At 39.2% G+C, this 22,385-nt stretch overlaps 1 protein-coding gene across 1 annotated transcript in view; it reads left to right on the forward strand.

Annotated features, from left to right (window-relative positions):
• The window catches only part of PTPRR (protein tyrosine phosphatase, receptor type, R), a 160,835-nt gene that overhangs the window by 75,803 nt on the left and 62,647 nt on the right, over positions 1–22,385 (forward strand). Inside the window, exons 4-6 of the mRNA XM_009997757.1 lie at positions 8,329–8,442; positions 11,161–11,316; positions 18,868–18,978. Of these exons, the coding sequence (XP_009996059.1) occupies positions 8,329–8,442; positions 11,161–11,316; positions 18,868–18,978 (381 nt within the window). The remainder of the gene's footprint in view (positions 1–8,328; positions 8,443–11,160; positions 11,317–18,867; positions 18,979–22,385) is intronic.

Below are 22,385 nucleotides of genomic sequence, written 5' to 3' on the forward strand. Positions count from 1 at the left end.
CATTCTTTTACTAAAATATATAAAATCCTATGAAACAGTCTAATACTATTGTCCCCATTTTACAGACATGGAACTGAAGCAGATTAACAGAGGCAGACTTGCTAAGGCTAGAAGCAAAGCAAAATTTTGGCCTCTCATCCCTACTAATAATCATTTTGCAGTAACTGGAAGTGCTCACAGCTTAGTACTCTTTAAAACACTTGTAGTACCATTGTGGCCATTTTTTTAAAAAAAAAGAAGTAATATTCCTCCACACACAGGAAAATATTATTTCTTTACACTACTGGGTACTTAAGTTCTACAAGGCGGTGAAGCAGGAAGTTCCCTCTGTCCTAAAGAAGCTCCACAAAATCAGCCATGAAGTCCAACAGAAATATGACAGCCTCCTGGCCTGCTTCTTCCCCTTTCCAAAGGGCTCCCACAGAGCACACCACAGAGAACTTCTGGGGCTGGTATTACTCAGTGACAAGGCTGTATTGGACTGGTGTCTCATGGACAATAGATAAACTTTCCTTCCCTTCTTTTACACTGCTTCATAATCACGAGCGTGCAGCCTATGGGCATTTAGGATATGGGATTCTGCAATCCTCTGACTCAGAAAAGGTCCTAATAGCTTTACTGGGCTCTGGATAAAGTTATTCCCTGTCTGAGGTGGGGCTGTGGTTTGGTAAATCTCATCCAATCTGTTGTACATTTGGTGTTTGGAAGCTGTACATACTTTCTGACTTCCAAATATATGACGCATGATTAATGCTTTAATGATAACACAGGAAATAGGTAAAGGGGAAGGAGAAATTAGTAGAATGAGCATTGAAAGGGCAGCCTAAACCACACTCAGACTGTCACCCCACCAACAACATCACACTGTGATTCAGGAATGATCCACATGACTCAGAAGCCAGGAGAATGAAATAACCTACCTTGTGAGATTTCTCTCGGAAGAAAGATAAGAGGGCTATTCTGTGTCTTCTCATTCGACCTGATCAGTAAATCCACATCACTAGGTGACACAAGGGTATCAAGTGGCACTGAAAGACCTGGCCATTATCTCTGCTAGGACACTGCAAGCCCAGAGATTAATGCAAAACATAGGACTGATAGAAATCAAAGTGTGCCTCTTGAAGAGAGGTATTAACAAACATTATCCTTAATAGGCTGAATACATTCTCATGCACTTTAATCATCCATGAAGGTCATAGAATCTTTCTATAGCTAACTGACTCACTGCCCAAGTGCATGTAAAAGCTCAGTGAGAGAACCCTGGACAAAAGCCAGACCTCACAGATGGAGCATTTCTCACTCTAGTGTTGGTGCTTCCTACAGAAGTGGTCAAATGTGCCCCAAATCAGCTGATGTCATTTGAGAAATTAGTTCTCCCTGCAAAAAGAAGTGTGAATCTGACATATAGCTGAGACAAACCAGTTAGTCATATCATCCACCCACCTCCAAAGTAGCTTTACCAGTCTGAATTGTGGATGCCTGTGGAGTGCCCTGGCCTCACCTCAACACTTGGTACATCTTTGTCCTCTGCAATGGAGCAGTCCCTAGGAATGTCCTCGTTTGGTATGTAAATGTGCAAAGACGACATCTGTGAAACCCAGTATCTAGTCCAGGATGATGGCCAGCATTCAGGCTTCTTGTTAGCAGACTAAGAAACTTATCCTTTTGTTTCAGTAGGGTTTCTCTTGCTTTCTGACAATTCAAAGTTTGGCTTCAACTGCATAACAAGGTTTGTAGTATCTCTTCTGTACAGTTTTCAGGGACATTAGTGACTTCAAACATCCATCTAAGCATCCAGCCCTTTTTCTATCTTTTGTTCAGATTTTGGCCTCGGCAACTTCCTGTGGTCTGTGGACTAATTGTAGGGTATGAAAGACTGCTTCCTTTTATAAATTTTGATTTTCTTGTATTTTAATGAACATTCACTTGAAGATCAGCATGAAGTGAGGCTATACAGCAGTCTTAACTAATTAGATTAACCCTACATTTCCCATTAGTGTCACTTCTGTCTTTGATTTCTTTCAGGGAGCTCATAACATGCATAAATATTTAAATGTATATGCTTTCATGAAAAATTGATCAAAAGGCAAAATTGTTCCTTAATGCTATATGAGAAATGCATAAATTGAGGAAATATTATGCTTAATTTAAAGAAAGATTTTTCCATAAAAATGTGGGTGGATTTTTCCCTAGCAAAAACATGAGTGAGGTTCTATGATGTCACATCTTGAAAATCATAGAATCACAGAATGTTTGGCTTGGAAGGGACCTTAAAGATCAACTAGTTCCAACTGCCCTGCAGAGACAGGGACACCTTCCACAAGATCAGGTTGCTCAGAGCCCCGTCCAACCTGCCTTTGAACACTATGAGGGAGGGGGCATCCACAACTTCCCTGAGCAACCTGTTCCAGTGTCTCACCACCCTCACACTAGAGAATTTCCTCCCGTTGTCTAACCTAAATCTCCCATCCATTTACTCCTTGTCCTCTCAGTACAAACCTTTGTAAAAAGTCTCTTCCCAGCTTTCCTGTAGGCCCCTTCCGGCACTGGAAGGCCACTATAAGGTCTCCACAGAGTCTTCCCTTCTCCTGGCTGAACAGCCCCAACTCTCTCAGCCTTGTCTTGATAGGAGAGGTGCTCAAGCCCTCTGATCATCTTTGTGGCCCTCCTCTGGACTTGCTCCAACAGATCCATCTCTTTCTTTTGTTGGGGCCTCAGAACTGGACACAGTGCTCCAGGTGGGGTCTCACGAGAGCCGAGTAGAGAGGGACAATCACCTCTCTTGACCTGCTGGCCACACTTCTTTTGATGCAGCCCAGGACATGTTTGGCTTTCTGGGCTGCAAGCACATTTTGCCGACTAATGATGAGCTTCTCCTCCACATTGGCCCCCAAGTCCTTCTCCTTCAGGCTGTTTTAGATCCATTCTCCATCCAGCCTGTGTTTGTGCTTGGGATTGCCCCAAACCAGGTGCAGAACTTGTTGAACTTCATGCAGTTGGCATGGGCCCACTTCTGAAGCCTGTCAAGGTCTCTGTGGGTAGCATCACTTCCCTCCAGCACGTTGACCTCAACACCTTGAAAAGCAGCATCCAAATACACAAACCCTCCCTGGACTAACGAATCAATCAAAAAATCCCATTCCTATAACTTTTTATTTATGTTTATATGGAAAAAAAAAAAATAAAAAAAAAATTGAGTTCTTTGTGTCATCACCCAAATACTCTCTAGAAAATCACACTTTCATTTTTGCAGGCTACATGTGAAATTTGGAAGTATTTGGCATATTTGCATATTCTGCAGCCTTGTTGTCTTCTCATTAGAAAATGAGTGATTTAACCAGAAGCATGTTCCAGGTCCAGAGCATTTCTTGGTGCTTTTCACTGGTTCTTGTAAATATTAGCATAGGCCTGTAATTTTTCTACTACTTCAGGTGATTTCCACTGCACTTTTGTAGAACAGCCAAGAATACTCCTCAGCATTTTTCAGTACTTGCTCTTTGAACTTAGAAGTATTTAAGTGCCCTGAGTTTTATATTTCTAGTCACATTGTGTTTTAGCAGAAATATACTATGGATGAAAGTTTGAGTAGGTCACTGCAGGCAACTGCTAATACACAGAAACATGAAACTCCTTTAATTAATCACCAAGAATAATCACTGAATTTTATCTCACTTTACAGGCATAATTCAAAGTTTAACATGAACTCATGACAGGGCAGAGCAGGTCTCTCCTGTTGAAGAAAATAACATTGTAGATGGAGACGTAAATGGGACAGGAGGAAATGCTAACTCAGACACTGGTTTGGTTTAAGGCAAAGTGCCTTCAGAGGCTCATCTTGGCAAAATACTTTGTTCTAGTTTCTTAACGCTGACCTGCATCAGAAGCTGAGGACATGCTGGCTCCTGTGCAATTCGTGGACTATATGAGATGCTAAACCTGCTGTGAGCCATGACACACAGAATATTATAAAAGCCAAAATCTTCTGTGGATGTGTATTAGACCACCTCAGCCAGCCAAAGGGGCTAACCTGATGTCCAGCACAGCTGCAATCTCAAGCCATGGAAAGGCAACAGGAAGGCAAATCTGACATGAGTGAGGGGGAAAAAAAATTCTATTTCATAATTTGTTGCTAGATTTTTTGCAGTCCTGTATCCAAGCTTTACAAATACAGCTCTAAGACTTTCAACTTTGCTCCTGATGAATACATCTGATTTTGGCCGGACAGCTGAGGCTGTCTGATGAGGGTGGCAAGAGGAAACACAATGACATTAATTGACTGTAGACACTGTCACTCTACAGGCAGCAGAGCAGGGTGCTCAGATGGAGGGACCCTTTCACCTTCTTCATCCTTGATTATTTTTCTTCCTGTATAGTCAGGTTAGTTGGTTTGAGAAAACACTTGTAGTAGGTTCAGGAGGAGTTTAGAAGGGAGTAATCAATGTAAAAAAAAAATGAATGGTATATTTGTGACTCATTACAGAAAGGGTATCACTGATAATAAGGAAAGGGTGAGAAAGGGAGGCATCTCTGAATTTTTCTTAAGAAGCGAAACTTGGCAAATTATAATTTATTGAAATATCCTAAAAATATTACTTCAGAAACTGTGTTATGAATTAATTCCTTTCATGTTAGTTGTTCGTTTTGTTTTTGTTTTTTTTTAACATGAAAACGTTTATTAAAAAGCCTCTGTAGCATCTCAGCTGTGCATAGTCTTTGGTGGTTTTCTGCACTGAGATTCCTTTTGTGGAATTGTGTCATTCCAAGTTTTCCACTATAAGCAGAAAACTACTTCCTTTCAAACTACCTGTTTTGCTTGGAGCAGATAAACCTAGAAACTGTTGCTACAGTTGCAATATCCAGGTCAGTAATTGCTGAGGGAAATGAGCCCTCCAGGGTGTTTGCCTCTAGGCTCAACAAGTCGCTATTGCCAACAGCCATAGTGGATTCAAAACTGCAAACTCCTTGGGGAGCAGGTTTCAATCCGTGATAAACATTGCAGATGAGCAAAGGGTAGATGATTAGTGCTGTCTAAGTGGGATGCTTCAGCCTTTTCATTTTCAAAGCAAAAGGAGCAGCTAGAGGAACACAGTAAGGCATAACTTGTGTAACTATGCTAATGCTTTGTTTTATTTATTTCTATGGACTTACTTTACCAGGGTTAAAGTCACGTTTTATTGCAGATCATGTCAGAATACATAATGATGTTGTCTGTGTAGTTACAACCTTTATATTGCAGGACAGGTTCCCATTCTAGAAGTGGTTCTCTTAATGACAATATGTGTTGTTTGTCTGATGTACAGGTATTCGTGTATTTATAGTTCATCCGTTATCAGTTTTCTATCCTAATTGCTTACTTTTATGGACTATAGTTAATACAGTATCTAGGCATGCCATCAGAATGGCACATGAATATTAAAATACTACATTCTAAATAAAGTTTTAGGTATTTTCTACTGATAGGAATAGTTTGGAATTATTTTTTTCTTTCTGACCTCTGTCTTCTTTTTTCTTTTTCTTTCATTTTTTCTTCCTGTAACTAACTTTTCTCAACAAAAATTATCATAATTGGGAATTGCAGAAAGGCAATTTTATACCAGACCCTCTGCTCAGACTTAAGTTTTAGTCTCCTTTAAGAGGACACATGCCAGACTTGACAATATAATGCCCCAAGGGTTGCCTTCATTCCAGATCTTGATAGCATCACTATGGGTTATTGTTTGAAAATATTAATGTAGCTGAGGGAACCAAATACCTTTTAGTGCTGAGTAGCCATAAGTTAGCCTGGATCTCATCAGAAGAAACTTGGGAAAAGAGTATAATCTTTCCCTGTTCCTATTATTTTCCACATGCATCCAGAGCAGGTCACAAGATACTGAACTTGATGTGTCTTCAGTCTGGTCCGCTCGTGCTCTCTGCTTGTACGAATCCAGTACAAACAAGGGGGTAATAAAGAGCACAGAGCACTTTTATGACATGCTGCTCACTGTAAAGGAGGTGCTCTCAGGGTCCTGTTGAGCATTTCTATACATTATCTTTCACAGATTGAGTTAGAAAACCTATTCCTAAAGTGGCAGATTCTGGATTGCTAACTTTCCTCTTGAAAAAAAGACACAAACAGGCTTTCTTGTGTTGCCTGTTGTAGAAAAAGGCAGCCTAGGTTACTCTTACTTAATTTTTACTATAATTACTGAGAAATTAAGCTTCACATTACCACCAGTAAATGAAAAGCAGATCCCTTCAATTGACAGCAAGGCAAGGTTCTTATGAAAAATGTGAGCTTTTTCTTCCTCAGATATTTCTTGTTTTGTTTGTTTGTTTGTTTTTAAATTAATAGTCACAAAAAAACCTTTTTTTTGCTGCACAAGAAGCACCCTGAGTTGAGGGTTAAGGACAGAATTCTTCCCACTTAGGTTTCCTAAAAAGGTCCTGAAATGTCTAGCTGCAAGTCCAGGTGAGCTTTCTAAAGCATGATGATGCCAGCGCTGTGGCCCTCAGGCTTCCCCAAGATCACCAAGGACAATATGGCTGTTACAGAGACACACACACACTATTTAATATCATCTCTATGAATGTGATCTGATCCCTGGCTCAAGTGTGTTTAAATGAATGTATTTTTATTTTATGGCTGGTAATTTTGCTCAGTTACAACAGGTAGCATTATCCCCAACACACAGGGTCACTGACTTAGACAAGCAGTTTTACACTCTTTACACCAGCCTGATGGATCCCCAGAGACCCTCATAACAGCTTTCCTATTTCAGTAACAACTCCCTTTCTCATTTACCCAGGATCCTCAGATCAAACTGTCAACTTTCAGTGTAACGATGGCTCCGTAGCTCCAAATCAGTTCTTATCTGCTGGGTTGCTCAGGTGTGCTGTGGCCAGAGAGAGCCAGTCTGGGAACAGAAGAAATGGTACTCAGATCTGTTAGATCCCCTCAAAAGACATTTCTCTGTTTCAGTGACAAAGCTGGAGCAGTTTCATAAGCACTCAGGATGTCTGTCTAATTCAGGAAGAAGTGAATAGAAGATTTTGCATTTTGAAAATGCCAGGGTAGAGAAGATAATTTAAACTGAAGAATCCTATAATACTTCGAGCTGAATTAAAGTTCAGCTGCTTGGTAAGAGCAGATCTCAGTTGATGCATCAAGACCTAACAATTCCATTAGAGTAAAAAAAAAAGAGAGAGAAATGAGAAAAAGGTGGAAAAATTAAAAAAACTCAGTACTTATTGAAAAATCAAATTGACAATGGAAAGAAAATATTTTATTTCTTTCTAGATTAAAGCCATATTCCCAGTGTGATGTCTGGCCCATGGATATTTAATTACTTTTATTCAGCTCTGGTTGGGAAGAAAGAATACTTGCTTAAATCTTCAGAGCAGCAAGTTGGCCAGTGTCTCTAAATAGGTAGTTTAAAATAAAAAATCTTTTTCAGCTTAAGTTAGCAGAACTTGTTAACTTCCTAAGTCAGAAGTTGCCAGAAACATTGTAAGCCTTCTGAGACCACCTGCCATACTCTTCTTCCCTCTCCTGCACTATACATTCTCTGCAAAGGGGGTGTGGAAGTGAAGAAAGTACCATATCGAAGCATTGGCCACCAGGAATCATGTGAAGACCCCACATGTGGAAACCAAAGAGTTGAAGTGTGATTAGTTCCTTGGCAAAATTTCACTTACTTCACAGAAAGGATTTGAAGTTGAGAAAACATTTAAATTTCACTGTGAATCAACATAGAGAAAGAAAATGCTTCAGTGATAAAGTCTCTGCTGAGAATGATAGTGTTCTCTGACTCACATGAGGAAGTTTTAGGAAATTCAAGGAATGTATCTAGAATGTTTCTTTTTTGATCTCAGAAACTGCTAATCAAAATTGAAATTGTATAATTTCACTATGTCTGACTCATTCTTCACCTGCAGGGAGAAATGCTAAGATAATATTTAAAGCAAATCTTCGTTGTGTGAATCCAAGATCTCATTCTTTGAAGGTGAATTGATGTTTAACTCTTGGCTTTCATTTTTATTCTACTAATTTTGTTATCTTGAACACTGTGATTTGTCCAAGATATTTAGCCAAAAACCTCTGGAACCTATTTTGAATGTAGTTGAGAAAAGGTGGTACTTTGCTAACGAGCAGATTTAAGATGCTTAAATTTTCCTTTGGACTTATTCTTTAGTGTGATACAAGAAGATTGCACAGAATATTGTTCTGGGGAAAAGCAAACAAACAAACAAACAAACACAAAATCAGAAAAGAGTCCCAGAGATCAGTCGTCTTGAGAAATGAATGTGTTGAGCAAGAAGTTGATTTGAACTGGTTTTGTTTTTCAGACACTGCAAATGGATGTTAGCAAGCTGAATATCACTTTGCTTCGGATATTTCGCCAAGGAGTGGCAGCAGCACTGGGACTATTACCTCAGCAAATTCATATCAACAGACTCATTGTAAGTACCAAAGGGCGATGTGTAATGAAATGTACCTGATTATTCTAAATTCTCTTAAATTTATTTTTTGTCATTATGGATAAGTGCAATAAAACAGGACAGAAAAATACTTTTTCCCAATATTTTTTTAACTGCACTACAGAAAACTAGATCTCCATTACAAAAATATTTAAATATTCATTTGAAAGGCAGCCATTCTACAAGAAAGATTAAATCTGATAAATCTCTTTTGTGTCCTGTTCATAACCAGGTTGCTTTATCCTTTAGTTTTCATTCCAATACAGTTCTCCATCACATTCATTAAGAAGCACTTACTGGTGTTTTATTTCTTAAAGGTAGAATGTTGCTGAAAATATACATGTGATTCTGCCTTTCAAAGCTATCTTTGCAGTTTATCCCCAGACTTCCCATTAATAAACTAAAGGTCTTCTCAGAATATGAATATCCATGCTTTGCTTTTCAGCTATAGCAATCTATGATCAGAAATGGTCTTGTAGACTAAGGTATCATATTTGAAAAGATGACATCAAATTCCCTTCTAGCAACGAAGGCTTTTTAAAATAAATTGTTGTTGGAGGGTTTTCTGTATACAATTAAGAGCATGCATTCTTAACACTGTTGTATTTTTATGACACTTTAATCATGAAGGGAAAAAAACTCAAGAATTAAAGTCTGCATGGCTATCATTCAATTCCCATTGCAGAGGGAAGAGGATTTATTTTATTTTCTTCTACATGCAGGTTGAATATTAGGGAAGAAAACTGACAGATTTAGCATTAAAGTATTTCCTGCATTGATTGCTTGATAGGATTATATACATCAAAAAGGATTATAAAACTCCTTCCAATAATGTCTCTGTGAGAAAGGATCACACAAGAAGTGCAGCCGAGAAGATCAATTGGAATGCAATGCAGCCTTTTTCATGTTCTCCAGGGATGTCACTCATTTTGTGACAAGTGATGTTAAATCTCCTTTGTCCCCTACATTAACCAGAATGAAAGGCTGAAAGACATCCAGAGAAAAGCATAATTAAATGAGAAATGTTTCAGAGTTTGGGTTGTGTATTTCACCATACTAAGTCACTTAGTACATTTCTTACTATGCTCTATGGAAATTAGGCAACTAAGCAGAACAAGCATTGTGTTTACTTTCCTACAGGCTCCATAGCTTTTCCCTTTCTCCTCTCATTTGTGGTCTAAGGGAAGAGGTAATGTCATTTTGCAACTGTGTATAGCTCAGAATACAGTAAGTACTATTAATGAATTAGTCTTCTCAATGTCTGCAAAGTCTGCTATGAGTTAATATTTTAATTATACAGGAAAGAAAGCAAACTTTTTCCTTATTTGCTCTTAAAAGCTCACATAGTTAAAATTCACAAGGAAGAAAAATGTATCTTAGGAAACATTATTCCTACTTTGCATCCTTCTAACATGAGCCAGTTTCTCTCACGCAGAGCGCTGGCAAGCGAGTGGGACACATCAAAATTCATCTCACCTCACTTCAGCCTCGTCTGAGCTCCCTGTAGAAGCAGTACAGAGAAGGGCAACTGGAGAAGGAGAGGTGTTGAGATCCCACCTATTTTAGGACGGATTAAATAATTCTCTAGAGATGCCAGTCTCCCTCCACTGACTCTGGAGGTAGTTTAGATGACTGAAGTGAGGTAAGCTGATTCCCCCCCAAGTGAGCACCTCTCAGAAGCAATCAGCAGCCTAACAGCCCAGATGTGGTTTGGCACAGGGAGAGCAGAGGGCCTGCTAGCCTCTTACAACACATAATGTGCCAGGAAATATTAACTGGGCATTTCTAGCATCTCATTAACCCTTCCAGTAAATCCTTCTCCCATAAACGCCTTTTAAAGGGCAGAAGAAATCTGAAAGCATCCCCTTCTGTTCAGCTCTACTTCTGAATGCAAAACTAGGTACTTTAAGAATAGCAAAAGATGTCTTTTTCTTCACTGCGGTAAAGATAATGATGCACATTCAAGGTGAGAGGAAGGAGGTGGGAGAAATCAGAATTATGGTTTGAACTGAGGTGCCTTCCAAGTCCTACTGTTCTGTGATTGTAACTCTCTGGCAGTCTCTCCTTTTGCTCCCTTGTGACAGGGAGAGCATCACTGGCATCTCTAATACAGCATCTCTTGGGATTCCAGGACTGCATCAAAGTAAACAAAACTTTTCTGGTTCTTTCATTTTCATTAGTCAACTGTAGTTGACTAAAAGGACTTTATACTTCATTGTATGTGTCTGCAATGTGTTTACACAGGATTAGTAAAGCAGGACCAAAATGTCACAGCATGATACCAAACATTCCTGTTTTTAAAGGACCATCTTCTAAAACAGGGCTGCATTTCAGCTCAGATCAGATGAAGTATCTGCTAAAATCCCTGCTGGCACTTTGCCTGTGACCCAAGGCTCCTCCCTTCACCGTCCTACATTGACCTGTCTTGTTTAACAGTACTAGGCTCAGGAAGACGGTACCTTGTCAACAGTGAATCAGACAAAGTATACATGCCCACCTATGGTATTTGCATTTTCTTGCACAGTCAGCTGGGATTTAAGGAGTCAGAGAATAGGTATATTCTCCTCACAGAGCAGGTTGCAGCCCTTTTATTCCATGCTTTTGTTTTTGGAATTAAAGTTACAATCTATAGACTGCAGATTTTATCTAATCTCAGACCCTTTGTATAATTTTGCTTTTTTTAAAAAATTATTTTCCCAGGAGAAGAAGAACTGTGTGGAACTGTTTGTGTCCCCACTGAACAGAAAGCCAGGAATTTCTGAGGCTCTGCCATCTGAAGAAGTGCTGCGTTCCCTTAATATCAACATTTTGCACCAGAGTTTATCCCAGTTTGGAATAATAGAGGTCTCCCCTGAGGTTGGTTATCAATTTTCTAACCTGTAATTCACTAGAGATTAGGCAGTTATTACATCCCTGGTACTTTTCAGGTTGAGCTTCTCAAGCATGAGGCAGGAAATGTATAAACTAAGAGAACATTACTGCTATAAGGAAGTTATACTACTAGCCCCATTAAAATATTGTAACAGTGGCTCATTAGGCTATTTGTGCATTAATTTCCAGGTCCTCCTCACATAGCTAGGTTGCTATTGAAATCAGAGTTTAGACTAAGCATGCATCACTTGCCTTAAAGGAAGTGGGCCTAAGGACTTCTCATATGTTGATGCGGGTCAGCAGGGTAACAGCTTCAGTAGAGAGTAAAAAGAAATGCAGATGTTAGCTGTGAGCAGTACTACCTGTGTAAATTGTGTTTGATTGGAAAACTGAATTTGTGCCTTGTACCTATGCTTATTTCTACTCTCAGAAGTGAGAGATTTATCTCGGTTACCTGCTCCAAAAAGAGGACAAAAATAAAATTTGTAGTAATTATTTATATGACTACATAATTTTTTTTAATTTTTTTTTTAAAAGCAATCTGTTCTAAAGCAGGGACTGCACTGCCATCTCTACAGTGTCCCAGACATTACCAGTTAGGTGGACATCTAATTCAGGGCTGACCACTTGAGCTGTGCACAGCAAATGAAAAAAGTGAAGGCCTTTAGTAAGGGAAATCACTGAGTTCATGTACATGGTCACATCACATTGTATTTTATTTAGTGTCTTAGAAACCCTTACCTACATACAAAGACCCTCTGAATTCAGTGTGAGGGCTGAATAACTTCAAACCTGTTATCAAGAATAAGCAGTTTCCATTGAAGATCCTATTTTGACAGAGGAGAAGTCTATATCCAAAGAAGTGGAAAAAAAGGAAAGGTTCTGATGAGCTGGGTTTCTCCCTATGGGCAAAAAGGCTTTTTTACATCCAAACCTGTGTTTGAATACATGGTTGAGTTAGCACTAGCTCTTATGTCCACCTGTATTTCTACTAATTAGAAATGATTTTGCTCATTTTAAGTATTCTGACTGTTTGAGATTCTGGAATATATCTTTGGTAATAAAAAGGAAACAAAAAAGCAAGGCCAGTTTGATGAAATTGAACATGCTCCCCTATAGCAACCTGCCAGTATGAAAATGGGTGGATTCTCAGGTTTTGGCTGTTCTGACAGAAAGTGGAGCCAAGCAGTGCTATCCAAATCTCAGGTCAAGTTGGGTCTTTATATTGCCCATCAACAACCTGAGCTGTGCTTCCTGTAGGTCAGAATTTCCTTCATCACTGAAGCGTATGAGTTTGACAGTTGTGATAGATGCAATTATCTTTTCAAAGTACTTCCGTTACAAAGAACACTTCAGGTAGACATAAATGAATAACAGATGAATGGAGAAATATCATTATGCTGTGAAGAGATGCTGGAAAAAAACACAGCACTAAACTCAAGACCTTCTCTTGAGTGCTCAGATACTTGCATTTTCTCTCTGGAAAAAAAGGGTGGAGAACCAGATGAAATAATTCAGAAAAGGATTATTAGAATAAAAGTTGTGTAGACTCTAACTCCTTCTAATATATATAAGGTATTATTCTAATATTTCAGTTGCCAGTAGATTATACAGCTAAGGCTCTGATCCTGAAAAAATGATGCAGTTTTATACTAATATGTATTCCTTTTGGATCTCAATAAATTGTTTACATATGTAATACTCCACAGAAAACAGCAGATAAAAGACAGTAACATATAATCCTTACTTGCTCATCTTCTAACCAGTTATTTACTCTTCTCTCAACTTCTTCTAAGAACAACTCATGCCAAAGTAGCAGCAAAGAAAAACAAAACAGTCAAACTTTTGAGGGAAGGTATAGTTATACAAAGCTTTACATAGCTCTGACACGTTTTACTCATTGTGTGTGTGTATTCCTGAGCTATCAATCTGAATTAAATAATGAGTTAATAAATTGTAAACTCTTCCACCAAAAAGTCTGAACACTTCTCAACCAGTATTGTATGTGCACTTTCAGTGTATCTGTGCATAAAGGAAGCATTATCCACATCTTTATAGGGGGATGGCTGACACAGAACTGTTAGGGCTGGAATTTGTCTCCTTTTTAGCTGCCTGTTTCAAGATGAGCTCCCTAAGGCTACTGGCTGCAGAGAGAAACAGAAAGAAAAGAACACGTCCAGCAGGCAGTTCATTCCATGTCTGAGATGCCTCTTCCGGGAGTGCTTGGTTGACTCTTTCTAACAAGGCTTATCATAAACTATGTAGATAGTAAATGGTGGGGATTATCCTGTCCTAAGAAAATTTTTCAAGATTATGTCAGAAAACCCAAGTGAAAAACTGAAGCTCTCTGCTTAAAGTCTCAGCCCATGCGATATTAACAGCAAAAGTCTTGGTGGCTGTAAGTGACCGGAACTACATCTCCATTCATTGCAGTAGTAATTTACCAGTTCACATCTGCTGATTCATTAATCACTGGTCAATCTATTTCCAATTAAATTGCCTGTGTCAAAAATCCTATCCTACTTTCTTCTTCTGCCATAGCTGAAAGAGCAGATTCTGTATGTGCCTTTACTGTAGGAACCACTAGGGTCCTTTTCTGCTGTGTACCTGTGGGAATGTGAGAATTTTATTTAATGGAGTTTTTGCTTTTTCAGGGATCCAGGGCAATGGCAGTATCTTTCTTTATGTTCTTTCTCTTCCAATAATAGTTATAGCATTTGCTCTTTCATTATGGTCTAAAGTTTGTGTCTGAAGTGGAATTTAGGGCTGTTTTCTGCTCCATGGTGTATAGCAGGGCCAGGAGGAGACTTTTCCAGAACAAACTACGAATTGATGCTTGTGGATGGGACTAAATTCAATTACTGAGACAGTCAATGTTATTATGGTGTGGGAATCCTGACTTCCTAATGTCTTTAAATTGTGCTCAGAGAAAATAAATAAATAAATAAACTACTGGATTTGAGTTTAGTAGAGTAGAAGAGAATTTGAAGTGGTTTTGAATGACCAAAATAGCTGAAGTTACAGGAAGTAAAATAAGGGTTACTGTCTTTTGAGAGCTAAGCTAACTACCAGCCAGGAGATGTGGCGCTGAAGGAGAAATTTCCAGAGTTGATGCCAAAAATTATGCAATCCAAAAATGTACCATTGCAGCATCCTTGCACAAGGCTTCTGTTGGTTGCCTTTGAAGTGCATGATATTAACTTCTTACAGAAGAAATCAAAGGAAGCAATCATGCACTTAAAGCATACAGAAACCCTAAGTCATTGTAAGGACAAGTGATCAAAACCAATAGCTTAGAAATTACCACAAGCTAGACTGACAGAGGTGCCTGGAAACAAAACAGAGCACGGAGACATGCTCCTGTGATCAGGCAAAGCAGACGTATCGTTACACCTGCATGGGGACAAGCAGAGCACCACAACAGGGACAGGAGCCCTGCAGACCTGCACTTCATTGCACACGCATGTAAGGTAAAGTCTTCAGGGATGCTTTGTCATGGGAGACACTACAACACTGTAATCCATGGTCCCAGGAGTCTGAGAGGTCACCCACATTCCCCATCTTTTCATGCAGGGGGTGAAAGTGATTTCTCGGCAGACTTTCCTAACTGCTTTAGCTAACATAGTTAAAATAGCAGAAAAAGCATAGCAATTCAGTGTAAACTTTGATGAACCCTTTTTTATCTTAAGTTCAATTCCCAGCTCCCTGTAAGATTTCCTCTGAGCTCAGAACTACAGCTTGCCATGCTTTCATTAGTGTTTCAGCCCAGGAAACTAGCTGGGGTTAACTGACCCAACTTTGAAACTCACTAGCTTTCCAGTAAAGACTTTTCCTGGCAGCTCCTGATACCTTAAGCAGGATCCTTCAATCAGAGATTTTACAGTGAGTACTTCAGGTCAATGTCTCTTCTTGTTATTATCAAAAGCAGGCTGCTAATTCTATTTTTTTGTAGAAATAATCTACTAGATTTCCATAATAAGACCAGAAAGGCCAGAATGGAATTTAATGGTGTTTTATTTAATAAAAAAAAAAGAAAAAGTTTCTAAAAAATAATTTTTCTAAACACATTTCTCCCAGTTCAGAGCAAAGCAGATAGCTGTACAGGCACTCTTCTCTAAGCTTAGTGGTGGCATAAGATTGTTTAAAATACCTTGATTCTTCCCTATATTGAATTACATTGAATTTAAACTGTAAAAATTAATCTGGCTAATTTTGCCCTCATGACTCACACTGGGAGATGATGCTCTTAATGTTGTACATGATGATGAGCCTTTCTCCCTGTAGCCAAGGTTTGCTCCAGGATCTGGTGGTGCCTGAGCTGCTGGAAGTCCCCTGCCAGCCCAACTGTACTGGTATTCCACTGCTTTTATCAGTGATGGTCCTAGTAGATTCTCAGACAGGAAAAGGAACAGAGTGAGAAGAATGTGAAGTAACATCAACCAATCAAGACACCATACATCTCCATGTGGGAGGCTTCTTGCCCATGGTCATTGACAGAAGTCCTCTCTCTTTTTTTTTTATTTTCCCCTAGTTTTTGGCCATCCTGCAAGCTCATGTTTCCTGGGCGTCAGCAGTTTGTAGTGAGCGTAGCAGTTGCCCTCCTTCTTATCAGTTCTCCCAGAGTGAGGAACAAAGTTCTGAATGAGCAGTACTGACATTTCTGAAGGCAAATCCTTATCATGAACCTGAGATGACTCAGTAGGTCACAACCCCTTCTGTCATTAGGGAGAAGCTGAAGTAATGATCCTGCTGTCCTGCAGACTGCTCAGCTAAAGAGAGGGAGATTTCCTTGGTTAGGTGAAGGCACTACTACTTCAGTGTTTCAAAACGGTATGTCAGACATGTTGAAGTTGTGGCATATTTTTCTTTACCTTTTTTTACAGTATCGGTTAACATAATAACTTTCTTTTCAGAGAGAAATCAGGGAAAAACATCCTGAGCACAAATATCATTAGAGAGGTGTTACAGAGATTAATTCTCTTAGACTCAGTTGCATATCAAAGTCTATTATAAAATATTTTTATAAGTTCTGTGACACTGATTAATTATAGTTAACTAATGTCTCTCACCCACTGAGTAAAAAAATCCTGTTAGCTCTTAATTTACTTTTTAGTATATTTGTCCTTTCAGTGAACAGGTACAAACCCCCTGTTTACTGTCTTACAGAAGGTCAGCATGGCCAATGCTCCTTCAACTCCTGTGTTTTATCTAGATTTCCTCCTGAGAGATCTGAAACACCGGAAAGTCATCAGGTTGTTGTACCCAGGGTCAAACACTTCGTTTATAGCTAATGGGCCAGAGCTGCAGCTGCTGCTGTCGCCATGGGATTTCCATGGAGCTCCATAGGAGCAATCCAGAGTGCAGAGCAGCTGCAGATTTGGGCTCTGAGCCAGTGCTGGGACCCAAGTCCTGTGCTGTAAACACAGTAGAATAACCTTGCTGTGCTGAGGTAGCAGATTGCACACAGAGCTGCACCGCGTTAAGAGTGGCAACGCTGTTCGTATGTGTCTAGGAACAATTTTTCCAGAAATATTTGGCAAGATTTCCATTGTGTCTTTGAAAGTCTGGCTTTTAAGGTGCTCCCTGAACACGAGTGACACTCCTAAACCTTGTTAAACTGCCAATACCTGCCAACAGTTTTAAGGCCAGATCACGAAACACTGTGTGATTAGACACACACACACAAATACACTCATTTTACAAGGTCTGTTTCTGTAGTTTATCAGAAGTTGGCAAAGGATTTCCATTCAGGTCCATAGGGCTGTGACTTCCAAAGAAAACTTACGTTTTAGTCTTAAACTTACCTTTAAATCTTCCTGAAACTTTCAGTTGTAAAGCAGTCAACTCCCTGTTATACACACAGAGATTTTTAGCAAATCGTAAACTAACCACACTGCCAAGTGCTTCCGTAAATGTTTGCATTTTGTAGCAGTATGACCTGTGAATTGTCTTGCGTCCGCATTGACTTTAATCTGCATTGTCCTGGCTCTTTTCAAAGTAAGCAGGGCACAAATATTTGTTGAAAGGAGGACCATGAAAACTATGTTTGGATCTAGCATGCAGCAGGTTTTTGTCAGGGTGTCCTCTCTTCCCAAGGCCACAAGCTCCTCCTCAGCAGCAAGCCTTTCCACATGAATTCAACTTTATCAGGATTTTCTAAGTTTGGCAGGCTAATGGACACAAGGAGTTTGCTTGATACATTAACTGTTCAAAAGAGCAGGCTAGTCTGTGGCAAAGCAGACTTTGGAACATGAAGTGTACCCTTGTAAAGTGCTAGAGGGGTCCTGCAGTAACACAGGCCCAGTGGCAGCCACTCATCCTCAAATGGAGGAACTCTATGCTCAGCAGAAAACTCCCAGTCCTCTTATAAAATGTCCCCAGAGAGGAAAAAAGGCCACCTTGAGACAGGAAGACAACTCACTAGCTGAACGAGAAGTTTAATTAAAGCCATTAGGGAATTTCAGCAAAGGTGAAACATTGAGACCTGGAATGTTTACAGTAGAAACTGAGATTGAAGGTGATTTTACTCAGAGAACCCTACTGAAAATACACAACTGAGAAAATAAAAGCAAATAGGTTAGATTGAGGGAGCAATGTCTACTGAACTGCTGTTATGGAAACACAAGGATACCTACTTGATTCTAAGTAATGTATTGCAGTTAGACTGAGAGTACATGTACCCTGTTCTACTGTCAATTCTGTGTTTGGAAACCTAGTGAAATTCTGGTAATTCAATAGCCCAGCCAAGTCCCCACACTGCAAAAAAAAGCCAAAAATATATGCTTTTATAATTATTATTTCATCATCCCCAGGAGTTCCCCAGGAGTTCTGGAAATTATAGTGTGCACAGGTGTTTTAGAAAAGTACTATCAGCAGGAGCTCAAAGATAATGAGATTACTTTAAGCATAATCAGAATTATGGATAGACAGTTAATGAGATTCCTTTCAGCATAATCAGAAGTTTTACGTATGCACATGTACGAGTGTGTGTGCCCTAATGGTGACAGTGTCAGGGCTTCCCGGCTTACCAGGGCAAACTGGGGAGTCACCTGCTCTTCGCTTCTGTGTCAAGTGTAAACAGCCCTGAGGCTGGTGTGTGGGTGCTGGGGCTGGAGATAAGCCCTGAGGAGAAAGAGGCAGGAGGAGCAGTGCTCACAGCCCAGGCAGGAGCATTGCCCTTTTACCTGATGAGATGGGTAGTTTCCAAGAAAGACCATGGGTCTTGTTTGCTTACCCTCCACCAGCCCACGACTCCTGGAGGAGCTATCTCACCAGCCATAGAGAGTGCCTTAGATGATCTGGCATAGCATTGGGACCCCTGGGTCACGGGTAGGGACACGCCAAGTGCAGGCAGGGTGCTAACTCGGAGGTGGGTATGCAAATAGCAGTGTTCCAAGTGAGTGCCATATACTGTGGAATGTGAACTGTGACAAAGCTGAGGACGGTGATTAATGCCTGACGAGAGCTATTTAATCTGCGTGCACTACTGGGTAACTTTTTTTCTCTTCCTCTTTCTGTTTTATTCCTGAAAAAAAGAAAAATGTTTTGCAAGGCCAGCGTGAAGCAGATAAAATCTGGAGCAAAGAAGGATTTTATGCAGTTGTCATATTCCTCAGCATCTTTGTCATTCTAGTGACTTGTTTAATGGTAAGTTTCCTTTTTACCTTTTTTTGCTGTTCTTTGCTTTTCTCAGTGTGAAGGACAGAGTCACACATTGTTCACATGAGAGCTGTTTCTCAAAGCTGTTAAATCCTCAGTTACAAGGTAAGAGTTGGTCACTCTCTTAATGCTGTGAAGCCAAAGGTTGAAAAACCACATTTCTTGATGTATTTTGAGTATAACTGAAGACTAGTTGGAAGGAAGCTAAATAAATATAATGGGCTCTTGAATCTGCAGAGTAACTGCAGTGGTGTAAGCAATGACTTCTCAGTCTTCCTCCTAAGGTCCCAGGATCCTTGAAGCTGCATTAGCTGCCTGTATTTCAGCTTTGTTGGATATTTAAAACACAACCACATTGATGCAGTATCGTCAATGCACAATTGTTAGAGCATGTGTCAGTATTCATATATTGGATATATAAATTCTAAACAGACCTGGCTAGTAAGTACATGAAGGAGTGACCAGACTTTTAAACAACTTTGCCGTTCACATTGTGTGAGTTCAGTGGCTTGGTTTCTGGGCATTGGACTTAGTTCTAACACACTGAGAATGAGATGTCCAAGGGTCACACAGAGGATGAGCAACACTGCACCTCCACTGACTTTCATAGGCTGATTTTTGCATTTTTTCCAATGTTACTGTGTCACATGTTTTCCTTCCCTGACTTGTATATTTATTCTGTGTTACCTAAAGATAAGGATTTACTGAATTCTTTGACAATTCTTAGCATTTATGAACTCATAGTATCTTGGAGTCTTATGAGATATTTTGCTTTCCAACATATTTCATTGTCTTTAACTTAAATGGATTGTTCACTTACAACCTTAAGATGGAAGGAGTGTTTAAAATGAAGATTTTAATACATGATCAGATTTATAACAAAATTTTATTTAAGCTTTTAAAGTCCCCTTAATTTGTCACAAGAATTATTGCTTTATGTAACTTCTAATTCCTAGTAATCTTTATTTCTGCATGCCATCGCACTCAAAAATAGCAGCATAACTCTAAAAGTGCTAACTTTTACTTGAACTTTTTACTTTGGAGTAGCAGGTATTTTGGTCATTATGGACTGTTTAACTGTAAGGGTATAGAAAATGCTGTCTATCCTTGTCCTGGTACTGCAAAATATTGTCATTAATTACTTGGAATGTGTAGATGGTATTGGAAATTGTAAACACTGTGGAGGACAGTACCAGAATTTAAAAATATTCTTAATGTGCTGAAGAAAAGATGGGAAGAAACAAGAATGCTGCTCAGTGGGGCCAAGAACTCTAATAATATGCATCAATACAGTGTAGGAAATATGTGGCAAAGCAACAGTTCTGTAGGACAGGTTCCAGCAGTACTGCAGAACACACACTGAAGTAAATGAGTAAAATCATGTTGTTGCAAAAAATATACTCCTTGCACTGGGATGTATAGATGACATGTATATGTATGTGTATGTGTATGTGTATGTGTATGTGTATGTGTATATATAAATGTAGATCTCTAAAGATCTACATTTGACTTGAGTCTGGTAATAATTTAGTTGTAATATCACATCTTATTCATTCATTATGGTCTCCCTTGGGTACCACACTTGTGAAAAATATCAGGCAATTGTAGTAGGGAGTAGATATAAGAGTAATCAGAGATAGAGAAAACAATAAATATTTTGGTTTCTTGATGACAGAAAAGAAAAGCAAGGAGAGAAATTACGTATCTCAAATATGACAAGATTTCAAAGGCTATGTTAGAGAAAGAGATAATGCTTTCTCTTTTAGGGCTGGAAAAGAAGCAAATTTCTTGAAAGGCTGATTTGGCTGACTCATTATCACAGAAGTCACTAGACCCTGGCATGCATTGCTTGAGGAAGCTTGGGAGTTTTCACCCCACCCCTTAAGATTTTAGGCGGGCATCTGCCAGGAACACTTTAGGTATAGCTGATCTGGAGTCAAAGCAGAGGAAGAAACTTGTAGACCTCTTGAACTCTCTTCAAGAATTTACTATGATGCTGTGGTCTTTTCCGCAGGTGTTCCCCTTTCTGCCCCCTCCCACATCCAACCTGCATCTTTACATGTGCTAGTGTTGAGATCATTCCTACAAAAAAATAATAATTAAAAAGTAGCATTGTTTTCCATTTAAAATTACAGAAGAGATTAGCTTGGAGCAACCTGACCTATGAAAGATGTCCCTGCCCATGGTAGTTGGGTTGGAATAGCTGATCTTTAAGCGTCCCTTCCAATCCAAATCCTTACAAGGGAGATAGCTACTTAAATGATAAATATTATTTCAGCTTCATATTGTATTTTGGAATTTATTTAGCAAGATGAATATTAAATAACAAAAAAGACATTTCTGCATCCAATTTTCACATGACCTATCACTTGTTCTTAAAGCTACAAGGTTCAAGATTCATAATATGGTTGAAGAACTTCTGAAAGCACTTTTAGAATATATACAACTAACTAGTATTAACCCACCATCAGCTTTTCCCAGTTCAAAGAATTAAAGTAAAATTAAAGGTACATATTTTAATGATACATCAGGAGTGCTTAAGCCAGCTTGAAATGAAGGTGTTTGTGTATAAACTAGTCCTAGATTATCTGAATTCTTTTATTCTGCTGCTGTAGAACTTTCATTAGTGCATTAAAATGGTAATATCCAAATGTCTTCCAGTAATGCAGCAAACAACACAATTAAAATCTCTCATATTTTTGATTTTTCATCCCTTCCCTGGAGCTTTGGGGAATTTTATTAGTCGATTTTCTTCTCATGCAGAGATACACACACAGCCTCACAGACATATTGGTAAGTACTTGTTAGAGAAAATGTTTTTAATTAGAGTGAACTGTTTATTTCCATGGTTTCTGTCCTGGGTGCCCTAAATGTCTTTAGGCAGAGGAGTTTTCATATCACTGCTTCATATAACCATTGCTGAGATCTTCCTTCTGGAGCCATAGTTATCTCTTTGGGATTTCCTGTCAATCTCTGAAGACGAATAAAAGCAGTTACCTCTGATATTTTGAATGGGTTAGGCAGAAGGTACTTGCCAGGCTAGTGCAAAACATGTCATGTTTCCTTTGCAGAAATCTGAGCAGAGATATTAAGAATTAATGTCATGCTGTCAGCACCCTGTCATTCTTCCATATAAGCTGAGTCAAAAAAGAGGGAGAAAGAAGAGTTATTTTCCTTTCGGGCTGTGACTTTGAACCCTAGACATAATGTATGAAAAAATAACAGATAGCCCACCTTGTCCATCCTGGAAAATAGTATTTTGTGTTGTTCTGTTGCTCCAGGCCTCTTGATTATCCCCACATATATCTTCTGAGGTATCAGTAAAATGTCCATTTTCTTAATGTAGGAGCTTTAGATCTGTTTCCATCCACACAGACAGATGTGTTTAAAGTGCT

This window comes from Chaetura pelagica, unplaced genomic scaffold, assembly GCF_000747805.2.
Source record: "Chaetura pelagica isolate M959 unplaced genomic scaffold, ChaPel_1.0 scaffold314, whole genome shotgun sequence".
Taxonomy (NCBI): Eukaryota; Metazoa; Chordata; class Aves; order Apodiformes; family Apodidae; genus Chaetura; species Chaetura pelagica.